General features: G+C 42.8%; 1 protein-coding gene across 6 annotated transcripts in view; it reads right to left on the bottom strand.

Moving 5' to 3' along the window:
* The window catches only part of LOC108274605 (collagen alpha-1(XIV) chain), a 99,188-nt gene that overhangs the window by 29,476 nt on the left and 56,789 nt on the right, over positions 1 to 12,923 (bottom strand). For all 6 annotated transcript variants that reach the window (XM_017484819.3, XM_017484820.3, XM_047159964.2 and 3 more), the window contains 10 exons: positions 12,132 to 12,206; positions 9,855 to 9,994; positions 9,611 to 9,734; positions 9,057 to 9,200; positions 8,432 to 8,596; positions 8,262 to 8,300; positions 7,089 to 7,227; positions 4,303 to 4,445; positions 3,932 to 4,041; positions 468 to 626 (listed from right to left, as the gene is read on the bottom strand). In XM_017484819.3, the coding sequence (XP_017340308.1) occupies positions 468 to 626; positions 3,932 to 4,041; positions 4,303 to 4,445; positions 7,089 to 7,227; positions 8,262 to 8,300; positions 8,432 to 8,596; positions 9,057 to 9,200; positions 9,611 to 9,734; positions 9,855 to 9,994; positions 12,132 to 12,206 (1,238 nt within the window). The remainder of the gene's footprint in view (positions 1 to 467; positions 627 to 3,931; positions 4,042 to 4,302; positions 4,446 to 7,088; positions 7,228 to 8,261; positions 8,301 to 8,431; positions 8,597 to 9,056; positions 9,201 to 9,610; positions 9,735 to 9,854; positions 9,995 to 12,131; positions 12,207 to 12,923) is intronic.

The raw sequence follows: 12,923 nt of genomic DNA on the forward strand, positions 1-12,923 counted from the left end.
CCCGCTAAAATGAAACGTTCTGGAGGGAGAGCAATTGTATATAAAGCTCACCAGCGTATATATACATCATATCCTACTAGATGAAGGAGAAGCGGCGTGTGCTCAGTGTGCTCCATCTAACTACGGCAAAGTACAAGCGCCTGGACTCAGTGAAACAATTCTGGTTTGGTGAAACAATTGAGACTCGCAGGCGGTTATGGTGGATCAGGGATCACGTGCGCTCTACTGTCTTCACTCCCATTGGTAGTCGACGCTCCAAATTTTCATACAGTTTTCTCAACTTTGTCGCGTCACTGGACACGCCCACATCTAGTCGCCAACGGTCACCGGACGTCGCCAGCTCTCGTTGAAAATGAACGCTCCCCGGCTGCTTTTTTCTCCGCGAGTCATTGTATGTGTGAATGTATCTTTACATATTAGCAATAACCTACAAACACACACACACACACACACACACACACTCATACCGGTGCAGAGTTGTCTCTGTCTCCTCGGGATCGGACCATTCTGCCCAGAACCTCCATGCCATCAATGGTGATGTTGCCAGCAGCATTAATGGACTTCTCTCCAGCCAGCTTACAGTCCACTATCACCTGCGCCAGTGTCATACTCACCGCTATATGCAACTACACACACACACACACACACACACATACACATTACAAAATTGTTTACTTTACAGTAACCATATTAGACCTCAAGAAGAAAGATAGCAAATGTACCAGGCACATAAAATGTACAGTAATCTTTATCTCTATATATATCTATATATATCTATAAGAGCAAGACAGAATTTGTTTGGGGGGGGGTCGGCACCTTTCCAAACCAAGAGAAGACGGTTGTGGTTACAGGAAGTTAGGAGGGATCCGAGGAGCTCTGTCTCTGTAGCGCTCATCTCGTCTCAGCTGACTATCGTATCAGTGAAGTTTGCATGCTAACTAAGACAGGTTTTAGCTAACCTACATGGCTTGCCTAAAATCTACAACAAGAAACGAGTTAGCTAATGCAAGATATCTAGGTCTTACTGCGGAGAGGTTTAGCTAGCTAACTTTATTCAGCTGACAGATTTATGGTAAGTTTATGATATCTGGTTGGGCAGCACCATGACATTAATTTAATTTCTCTCTAGTGTAAACACTCCGGGTTCCTAAGAGATATGTATACACCATGTCCTTGCAGGCTAGTTCACCACTTAGCATCATTTAGCCACTGACAGGACACCAGGTCGTAATAATCTTCTCGAGTTACACCACCTGAAAGGGATTATTTTGTCTTTGTGCTAATCCAGAATAATAAGTGGATAACATTTTAGCTACTGTCGATCTGTTCCTAAATAAAATTCTTGAATAAATTCTTCAGCCAGATTATAAAAGTAGCGCCCGGTTGCCCCATGAACCAGATACCTAGTTCTGGTTCATGAATTTTCTTGTGAGTGAAAGAAGAGTCTCACAATAGAGCTGGATGTATGTATGTGTCTTTTAATTGCCCAGAAAAGTGTACCTTCCTATCTGTAGTCACAGTGTAATAAAAGACAATTGGGCTTCTTACAGCTGTGATGTGCTAAAATATTGCTCTACATCAAATGTTCACTTAAAACGTTACAGACGTATGATCCAAAGCGCCGAAGAGTCGAGCCCAAAGAGTGTTTTTCTTTGTTTTTGAGCAATAGAGGAAGTAAAATGAGATATTCACACACCACTGGTAGCAGAGCTGCCATGCAAGGCGCTAGCTTGCCATCGGGAGCAACTCGGGGTTCAGTGTCGTATCCAAGGACACTTCGGTATGTGGAGTCACGTGGGCCGGGAATCGAACCGCCAACCCTACGATTACTGGACGACCCGCTCTATCACCTGATCCACAGCTGCTGGAAGCGGTTGAGCAGGATAGCGTTCTGCTAGTTGCATCAGCTCCCATTTCTACATATATATTCACTCAGCACCTATTTATTACTTTTGCTTCTGCTTTGTTCCTCTCCAGCTGGGCACTGTAATAGCTTTGGCACTCTTCTGCAGCGGAATGACCGTGAGAACTTGATCGAGATATATTAAAATGGGGGTTATAATTAGTTTTGTATAATCTAATATGATTGAAGTTTATATATATCTTACTTCTGTAAAGAAGAAGAAGAAAAAAAGAAGATTACTGAATACTGTGATCAATGGTGCTTGGTGTCACTTAATGAAAAGATGACGGAACGTTGATTTAATACTATGTTAATCGGCAGTAAGATCAGCTCTAAGATCCTCGCGAGATTTTATAACGCTATTGGATTACGTCGCTACTACGAGAACCGATCACGCTCACGCCAAGTAACTCAAACTAGTCGTTCGGAACTTAGTATAAACAATGAAATCACATTTTGATGAGAAACGTACGGTATAAAATATATTCTCTTAAATCTAACTGACCGTATATTCCCCCTTTCTGTCTTTTTTTCCTTCAGTGTGCATGACTGACAGAAAACCTGCCATAACTCCGTTAGAAAAACCCAGAAGATGGGGATTACAGAGGAATTGAACCAGGAATGAAAGCTTTCCTCCACCTGCTCCTCACACACACACACACACACACACACACACACACACACACACACACGCTACAGGCTCAACAGTAATGTACAGCGTGTTCTGTATAGATAATATTGTAGGAAGGAGGCTACTGGATGTTGAGTGCATCAAAAAGCTGAGTCTTCAATTGTTAGGTATGTGGTGCACACACACACACACACACACACACACACACACACACACACACACACAAACAAACAAACATACACACACACGCGCGCACACACGCGCACACACACACACATACACGCACACACAAACACGCACACACAAACATGCACACACACACACACACAAACACGCACACACACACACACAAACAAACACGCACACACACACAAACAAACACACACACAAACACACACATACACACAAACACGCGCGCGCACACACACACACAAACGCACACACACACACAAACGCACACACACACACACAAACGTACACACACACAAACACACACACACACACACACACAAACAAACACGCGCGCGCACACACACAAACATGCAGACACACACACACAAACGCACACACACACACAAACATGCGCACACACGCAAACACACAGAAACACACACATACACACACAAACACCACAAACAAACAAACATGCACACACACACACACAAACATACACAAACACACAAAATTGGAACTTTTTTCTTTTTTAGGATTTATTCCTACTAATTCCATGATCACTACCCACTAAGCTGTCTATAACATAATGTACTAAAATAAATACACAGTTTATTAGAAAACAACATTAGTATTAGAAAATATGATCACCCACGCCTTCCAGATGTGATAGCCTTTACCTCAGCTGTCCAACGTGCTCACCCCAGCATTAGTTTCACTGTAGTTACTGAGGCACAGTAGTTTACACAAGTGTGAGGTGAAGGTGAATAACTAAGCTGAGAAACTGATGTTCTAATAGCGTAAGAGGTATTATTGTTGTTTACTTTATTAGCGCTATAAACACTAACATATCACCTTAAGGCGTACGGCCTCCTTCAGATGATCAGTGTCCTGCACTTCGCTCCCTGCTCAGTTAAGCACGCTGTATGACTGATAAACACTTTTACCATGAGGCTGAAGTGATGCTACGTCCTCGAGGCGTGTTAAATCTCAAACAACATAAAAGTTCCGCCTTCAGTCGTCCTTTGGAGACGTTGTGAGGAAACACCTGTCCTTGCTACGCCACGTACGGGTTTATTGGTTGTGCTTTAAAAAGCTCAGCGTTGAATTAGAGTGAAGTGCCACCCGGAGCGGCGCAGGTCAGATCTACATATCTAAAGCTATTGGTGTCTCCTTATTTTGGAAAGTTTGATAGACGGAGCGTGTTGGAGTCCACGAGTTCTCACCTTGTGGAAACTGCCATAGAAGAGTTTCTTAATCTCGGGGCCCTCGAATGTCACGGTCTGAAAATCACCCTTGTAGTCGTTATTGAAGAATGTCAGCGTCTTTCCTGCGTCTGCACACAGAGAGAGAAGAAGTGGAACCGAAGAGGAAACATAATAACATGCGCACACACACACACACACACACACACATACACATACTCACACATGCATACACACACACGCATACACACACACACGCATACACACACACACATACTCACACACACATACACACTCACACACACATATTCACACACATACACACACACACACACACACACACATACATACTATCACACACACACAAACATACACACATACACTCTACTCACTGTCTAGGATGATGCCCACTAAGGGTTCATTTCTGCTGTTGAGAATTTCCCATAATGCAAAGGGTTCCTCGGGGGTTTGAGGCAGCAGGCGGAACACCACGGCGATGGTGTAATCAGACGGCAGACCCTCAGGGTGGATGAACCTGCAATCAAAACGTTAACAAGGAATCAAACATAAGAAAGACATACGTGTGTTGTGTGTTTCTGTTCACATTTTGGGGTTTAGGTGAACATCTACATACTGTGTGTGTTTGTTATTCAGTCAGTGATGGTGATCGTGGGTCAGTGTTACACGTAAAGTCACAAGTTTGTCAATAAATTCTTAATACATGACTGCGTGGGGGAGTGAGAGGACGAGTACGTCATTTGTTATTCCGTTAATGTCCCCTTTCAGACAGACTCTATTAATCACTTGTTCTTTTATACATAGTACTTGCCCTCTTCCTACTGCAAGTCCACTATCTCATGTCCTCGCAAAATTGTCTCCACTTTTTGTTTACGCTGGTCGTCCAGACCCGGATTTCTCTGAACACGGTTTGAATAAGAGATTGTAATAATGTGTATGGGTGACCCCGTGCTATTATATTTTAAAAACCTGGAATCCATTCTCTCAGAAAAAAAACGCAGTACCTATGTGATTTCCAATTTACCTCCATCGAAATACATGTTTCCAGTGTGAACAGTATAACCCTCCTTTTATCCATCTATCTGTCCGTCTATCTATATCTATCTACCTGTCTATCTATCCATATCTATCTACCTGTCTATCTATCTGCCGATCTATCTATATCTATCTACCTATCTATCCATATCTATCTATCTATCTATCCATATCTATCTATCTATCTATCCATATCTATCTATCTATCTATCCATATCTATCTATCTATCCATATCTATCTATCTATCTATCTATCCATATCTATCTATCTATCTATCTATCCATATCTATCTATCTATCCATATCTATCTATCTATCTATCTATCCATATCTATCTACCTGTCTATCTATCCATATCTATCTACCTGTCTATCTATCTGCCGATCTATCTATATCTATCTACCTGTCTATCTATCTGCCGATCTATCTATATCTATCTACCTATCTATCCATATCTATCTATCTATCTATCCATATCTATCTATCTATCTATCCATATCTATCTATCTATCTATCCATATCTATCTATCTATCCATATCTATCTATCTATCTATCCATATCTATCTATCTATCTATCTATCTATCCATATCTATCTATCTGCCGATCTATCTATATCTATCTATCTATATCTATCTACCTATCTATCTATCTGTCGATCTATCTATATCTATCTATCTATCTATCTATCTATCTACCTGTCAATATATCTACCTATCTATCTATCCATATCTATCTATCTGCCGATCTAGCTATATCTATCTACCTGTCTATCTATCTATATCTACCTGTCTGTCTATCTGTCGATCTATCTATCTATCTATCTATTGTGGCGCCAGGCCGGTAGCCGGCTCCCAGGGAACAAAGTTCGCTCCTCCCGCGACTGCCGCAGTGGCGCAGGAGAGTCAGATCCGCTTCAGCGCCACCAAATGTTTTCGACATCCAGAGAGCGCGTGGCGGCGGGGCGGGGCCGCCGACACACCCACGGCTCGTGAATGGTGAATTCCGCCATCCAGCAAGCGAGGGGAGAGTATAGAAAGGCGACATTCCACTCGCAGAGAGAGAAGTATCCCCGAGCATGCGCGCGAATTTCTGGCGTGTTCTATGCAGTTTTGCCGGCGCGTGCCTGTTTGCTCATTGCTGTCGTGTGTTTTTTCGGGTTTCAGGTGACTTCAACCCCCACACCCACACGCGCACTCCCGCGCACCCCCGCGCACCCCCGTTCACCGATTGTCTTGAATAAATCCCCCATAACACTGAAACAGCCTCCTGTGTGTCTGTGCTCCGCCCACCACTGGCTAAAATCCCTACACTATCTATCTACCTATATCTATCTACCTATCTATCTATCTATCTACCTATCTATCTATCTATCTATCTCTATCTATCTATCTATCTGTCGATCTATCTATCTATCTATCTATCTATTTACCTATCTATCTATCTGTCGATCTATCTATCTATCTATATCTATCTGTTGATCTATCTATATCTGTCTATCTATCTATCTGTCTATCTATATATCTATCTATCTGTCGATCTATATATCTGTCTATCTATATATCTGTCTATCCATATATCTATCTATCTGTCGATCTATATATCTATCTATCTATCTATCTATCTATCTATCTATCTATATCTATCTGTCGATCTATCTATATCTATCTATCTATCTAACTACCTATCTGTCTATCTATCTATCTATCTATATCTATCTATCTATCTGTTGATCTATCTATCTATCTGTCGATCTATCTATCTATCTATCTATCTGTTGATCTATCTATCTATCTATATCTATCTATCTGTTGATCTATCTATCTATCTGTCGATCTATCTATCTATCTATCTATCTGTTGATCTATCTATCTATCTGCCAATCTAGCTATATCTATCTATCTATCTATCTGTTGATCTATCTATATCTATCTATCTATCTATCTATCTTTTTTTTTTTTTTTAGAATAACAGCTTATTTAAAGATATTATTTGAGGTACAGGTTCAGTTCAAGTGGACCATACCATTAATTAGGTGCATTAACAGTTAAGTCAATGGAAGGTCCCCACAAGGATAGTAAGACGTGTGTGTGTGTGTGTGTGTGTGTGTGTGTGTATTCACACACCTGGTGGGTTGTGCCAGCAGGACATCGCTGGCAAGTCTGTAACTACTAAAGCTGTTAAAGGTTCCTGGCTCCATGGAAACGCCTGCCACATTGCTGTACAGATGCTCCACCAACCCAAACATCTCCATCATTTTAAAGCCTGTGTGTGTGTGTGTAGAGAGAGAGAGAGAGAGAGAGAGAGAGAGAGAAAGAGTGAGAGAGAGGGAGAGAGAGAGAAAGAGCGTGAGAGAGAGAGTGAGAGAGAGCGTGAGAGCGTGAGAGAGAGAGAGAAAGAGCGTGAGAGAGAGAGAGAAAGAGCGTGAGAGAGAGAGAGAGAAAAAGAGAGAGAGAACCTGTTCAATTTGGTGAATTATCCCAAGCTTATTTTTGAACGTTGTCATGTGAAATAAGAAGAAAAATGAAGTTGGAAATCAAATTCTCTGGTAGTGTTTATAATGATAACAAAATGGGACATTACTTTTCTTTAATCGAGAAAGGTCTCAAGAAGATATAATAGGCAAAAGTCTGTGACAGTGAGATCTAGTCGTATCTCGATCCGGAATCCTGCTCAGGCTAATTCATGAACATGAGTCGAAGCTGACATTTTGCTGCTTTTGGAAGACAGGTAAGAAATTAGCTGCCAAAAACCCATATAAGAAAAAAATAACTTTTTGTTAAATTGTTAAAATGACTAAGTGTGCCAATTAAGCGAAAGAACACAATCCACAAGTCCTCTATAGTCATGTAACCAGTTTAATGAGACCAGCGTGGTTCTTACCCGTCGTTCCCTCACTAGCCTCTCTGTTCTCTATCTTGAAGTTAGTAAGACAAAAAAGGCACCTTGTTACGTTAATGAGAAACCGGAAAGCACAAACTCCACTGCCATCATGTCGGGAAACATCCTGACTTTTACCATATCAATGATTATAAGTAGCACTTTAAAAAAAAAAAAAGTCTTTTTTCATGTGGAGCTCAATACAAATCCCTGTGGAACCTGTTCCTACAGTACATAAACAGTAACACATTACAACCGGTGCATTAATATAAACATGTGATTCGCCTCGCAGCTGGAACTACTCTCCGTGGTGGTGTCACGGGAGACGAGTCGACACCTTCAGCATGTTATTAATGATATTAGTGTACCGTGTGTAGTTATCAGTGTGTATCTACATGCTAGTGTTTTGTGTGACTGACCTGGTAGTGTGCTGCCGCTCATCGCTACAGAAGGACACGCTGCAAAACACAACCAAACACATCATTCAGACACTATAATAGACAACTCCATAAAGATAGCTACATACACACACACACACATATATATATATATATATACACACACACACATATTTGGATTAGAGACTTACTCGCTGATGCGGCCTCGCAGACAAACGTGATGAGTTTCTCTTCGATTTTTTGGAAGGCGTCAAGGTCGTCCACGAAGAACACGTGCCTCTCGCTGGGTTTGCTGGCGATGCTTACCAGCTCTCCGTAGTCGGCGTCGGCAAAACCGATCGCAAACACGATGTATCCTGGAATTAGGTAGGAACTTTATTATCTCAAGAACTAGAGAGTAATAAAACCGCTGTACAAGACTCTACAGTCGTGTTGCCAAAACAACAAGTAACGCAGAAGGTTATTCTTCATGACCTGTAAAAATGTATCAAATCGGCACAACAAAAAATGACTTTTCATACAAATCTACGGGCCTACGATGGACTCATAGTAAGACGGAAGGGGTTTGTGCTTCCGTTATTTACTAAAAAAATAATTGCACACGTCAGAAGGTCTGTCAGCCAATCAGAATCGAGAACTCAACAGCAACGAGCTAGTGGAACGGCCACTCTGCTTCACATAGTTGTGTATATATATATATATATATATATATGTATGTATTATGTATTAGACACAGTCAATCAGTAGACATAAAGATATACAGTCAGCTCTATTGACAGTGACAGATAGAAAGACATGGACACACAGGTAACTAACCTTCCATCTGTATCTCCTGGGATATTTTATTGACGTCGTCTTGGGAACGACCGTCTGTCAACACTACTAGCACTTTGGGCACGCCCCTCCTGGTTCCTCCAGCTCTGGTGAAGACTGCATCCTTCACATGCTGCATAGCTCTTCCTACAGAGTTCAAAGTTCATCAGTCACAGATCTTACAGAGAGAGCTAGCCTATATGTTATCAAGGTACATGCAGCCGTTTGGTCTACATCTGTAGCACTTCATTCGATGTGCGAACATCAGTCTTATCAGGTAGAGGCTGGGGCCTAATGACTCGATTTGGATGATAATAGAGCACTCTTCGCTCAGATACACACATCTGAGTAGATTTTGGGATTTGGGGTCATTTTGGCCAAGCTGTCGAGTTAATGCTTCGAAAATAACACCACGCATGACGCACAAGAAAGTAAAAGAAGGTAGTCATAATGCGTGACGTCACAACAGCTGGATGACATTGTGTCATTTCTTCAGAACTTCAGAAACACATACTGTGCTTACAGAGGTTACAGAGGTTGAGCAGAGATAAGCCCACCTGTCTTAGTGTTGCCTCCTTTATATGAAATCCTCTGAATGGCCTCCAGAAGACTCTCCTTGTTCACATATGAGTTGAGCTTAAACTCGGTACGAGCATCGTCACTGAACTGGGCTATGGCCACCTGTATTCAGAGAGACACAGAGAGAGAGAGAGTGAGAGAGAGAGAGAGAGAGAGAGAGAGAGAGAGAGAGAGAGAGCCCTGATACTGATGTACAGTAATAGAAATTCTGTGCATTCTGACCTGTGTGCCTCCAGGTCCGATCTCATCCAGCGCTCCGGCTGTGCTGTACAGGAAGCGGATGATCTTCAGGAAGTTGTCATCGCCGATGCTCCATGAGCCGTCAACCAAAAACGCCAGATCTGCCTTCGCAGCTTTGCAAACTGGTAGATGGAGAGAAAAAGAGTGAGAGAGCGAGCGAGAGAGAGAGAGAGAGAGAGAGAGAGAGAGTGTTTGTGTGTGTGTGTGTGAGAAAGAGAATTCAGTTGTTATGTGACTGATCAATGAATTAATAAATCAGAGTAGAACATTCATTAACATTTTCCCTTCTGTGAACTTTTTAATAGGCCTTGTGTTTGTTTGTTTGTTTGTTTGTTTGTTTGTATTTTCCCACAATTTCCCACAATCCAGTTACTATATTTATTATTTAACTCATAGCTCTTTACTTGTCTGTCTGGTCACCTGGACAGAATGGGTTTAATCCAAAGCTCAACTATAAACAATTTAAATAATGTCAACCTGGGCTTAATGTGTTCTGTGCTTGGAAAGGTCAAGGATTAAAAAAGGTCTGTGACTCCAGTAAGCAGCCGGAACATTTCAGCATAGCGAGACTAATATTAAATAGCTGGATTGCTTTCAGTTAATAATAATGAATCAATAATAAAGCTGTGCTGAGAGTCTCAATGAACTTGACTTTACAGTTAAAAGGCCTGCAAAGATCTTAGATCAAGAATAAACACTATCCTCTCTCTCTCTCTCTCTCTCTCTCTCTCTCTCTCTCTCTCTCGCTCTCTCACTCCCTCTCTCTCTCTCTCTCTCACTCCCTCTCTCTCACCCCCGCCTCTCTCTCTCTCTCCCTCTCTCTCTCCCTCTCTCTTTCTCTCTCTCACTCCCTCTCTCACTCCCCCCTCTCTCTCTCACTCCCTCACTCTCCCTCTCACTCTCCCTCTCACTCTCCCTCCCTCTCTTGTCCCTCTCTCTCTCTCTCTCTCTCGCTCTCTCACTCCCTCTTTCTCTCTCACTCCCTCTCCCACCCCCCCTCTCTCTCACCCCCCCTCTCTCTCACTCCCTCTCTCTCTCACTCCCTCACTCTCCCTCTCCCTCCCTCTCTTGTCCCCCCCTCTCTCTCTCTCTCTCTCTCTCTCCCTCTCTCTCTCTCGCACTCCCTCTCTCTCTCTCCCTCTCTCTTTCTCTCTCTCACTCCCTCTCTCACTCCCCCCTCTCTCTCTCTCTCACTCCCTCTCTCTCTCTCTCGCTCTCTCACTCCCTCTCTCTCTCTCGCACTCCCTCTCTCTCTCTCCCTCTCTCTTTCTCTCTCTCACTCCCTCTCTCACTCCCCCCTCTCTCTCTCTCTCACTCCCTCTCTCTCGCTCTCTCTCTCTCTCTCTCTCTCGCTCTCTCACTCCCTCTCTCTCTCTCTCTCTCACCCCCGCCTCTCTCTCTCTCTCCCTCTCTCTTTCTCTCTCTCACTCCCTCTCTCACTCCCCCTCTCTCTCTCTCACTCCCTCTCTCTCTCACTCCCTCTCTCTCTCTCTCTCTCTCTCTCTGTGTCTCTCTCACTCCCTCTCTCACTCCCCCCCTCTCTCTCTCTCACTCCCTCTCTCTCACTCCCTCACTCTCTCTCTCTCTCTCTCTCTCTCTCTCTCTCTCTCTCTCTCTCTCTCTCTCTCAGTTTAACAATTTAATCTAATTGAAGTCATGTCTGTGTGCAGTACAACACTGCTACAGCATTGGGAATACACCTTGACCATTACCACTGCAACAACAATTACAACAAACCAATAACTATTACATTACGAGTAAGGATATATGCTGTGATTATGATAATAATAGCCAGGGCAAATACTAATACAAATATAATATTTTATATAGACACAGTATATAATCTTTTATCGACACACATATTTTCTTTCTGTCTCTCTCTCGTATTTAAACTAAATCTGATTTTCAGCATCACAGCATTGAGCTCTGAGTCTACCGAAGTCTAACCCCCGTAATAAGAGGCTGCGTGTTTCCATGGTAACGCTCTGATGTTTATTCTTCAGTGTGAGTTTCTGATTGAGTGAAATTATACAATTTTATAAAATCATAAAGCCATTAAAAGTAAAGTCTTGAAAGTTAGCAGAAGTTTACGGCTGGCGGTCTGACTCGATTGTGTTGCTAAAATATATAAAGGGAAGACAAAAATCTTTACATTGATTAAAACGTTATTAAAATGTCACCGCGTTATTGTTGGAATGCGAGTTTTATGTGATATGCGACTAGAGGAGCGTTTCGTTTTTGCGGGTTCCTGAGACTTACCTTCCTTCGCGACAGGGATAGTGGGGAGCGGTGTGGTGATGGGAGGCCTGGTGGGAGGACTTGTGGGCACCGGGACTACCAGGACACACACAATGAGATAAACGCACACAGAGACACAGAAGAGGAAGGAGAATGAGCGTGCAAATGTTTGGATTATACAGTTCAAACCACCAGCTGTTGAGGATTTCTTCTAAAAGTGTTAATCTGTTGCTCTACGCGTTGCTTTGGTTAGGAAGTGAGGTTGTGGCATCTCTCTCCTCTGTGATCTGTCTGATTATGTGTCTGATTCGCTGTCTGATCAAGCCGCCTGTCTCATGAGATCAGTGACAGCGGATGAGTGTTTATCTGTCTGTGTTTGGGATGAGGATAACCGGCACCGCACTGTTTTTAAATTTTACTCACTTCAAAACAAAGTCATAAACCGAATATAAAAAGCCCGGGAGCTGCCGTATGCCGCCCCGCCACGTTCACACACAAAGGCTGTGAGTAATTATCACTTCTGTGGGTGTGTGGATGTGTGCGAGTGCACCTGTGTGGTTGCGGGTATGCGTGACTGCATAAGTGTGTGTTTGTGCACAAGCCGAAACCTGCGGTGCGAGTGATCCAGGAAGTGCCACATCTCTGGGCCGGATTGAACGCGGCACAATAAGGAAATGCAGAAAACGTCTTCGAATCATTTCAAACGGTGACCGTTAAAAACATCAGAAATGTTTATTTTAAAAAAATAATAAAATACTTGTCACTGATGGGCAGGCAGGTGTTCGTTGTTTTCTTTTGTACCACACCACGGTG

This window comes from Ictalurus punctatus, chromosome 14 (genome assembly GCF_001660625.3).
Source record: "Ictalurus punctatus breed USDA103 chromosome 14, Coco_2.0, whole genome shotgun sequence".
NCBI classification, from domain to species: Eukaryota; Metazoa; Chordata; class Actinopteri; order Siluriformes; family Ictaluridae; genus Ictalurus; species Ictalurus punctatus.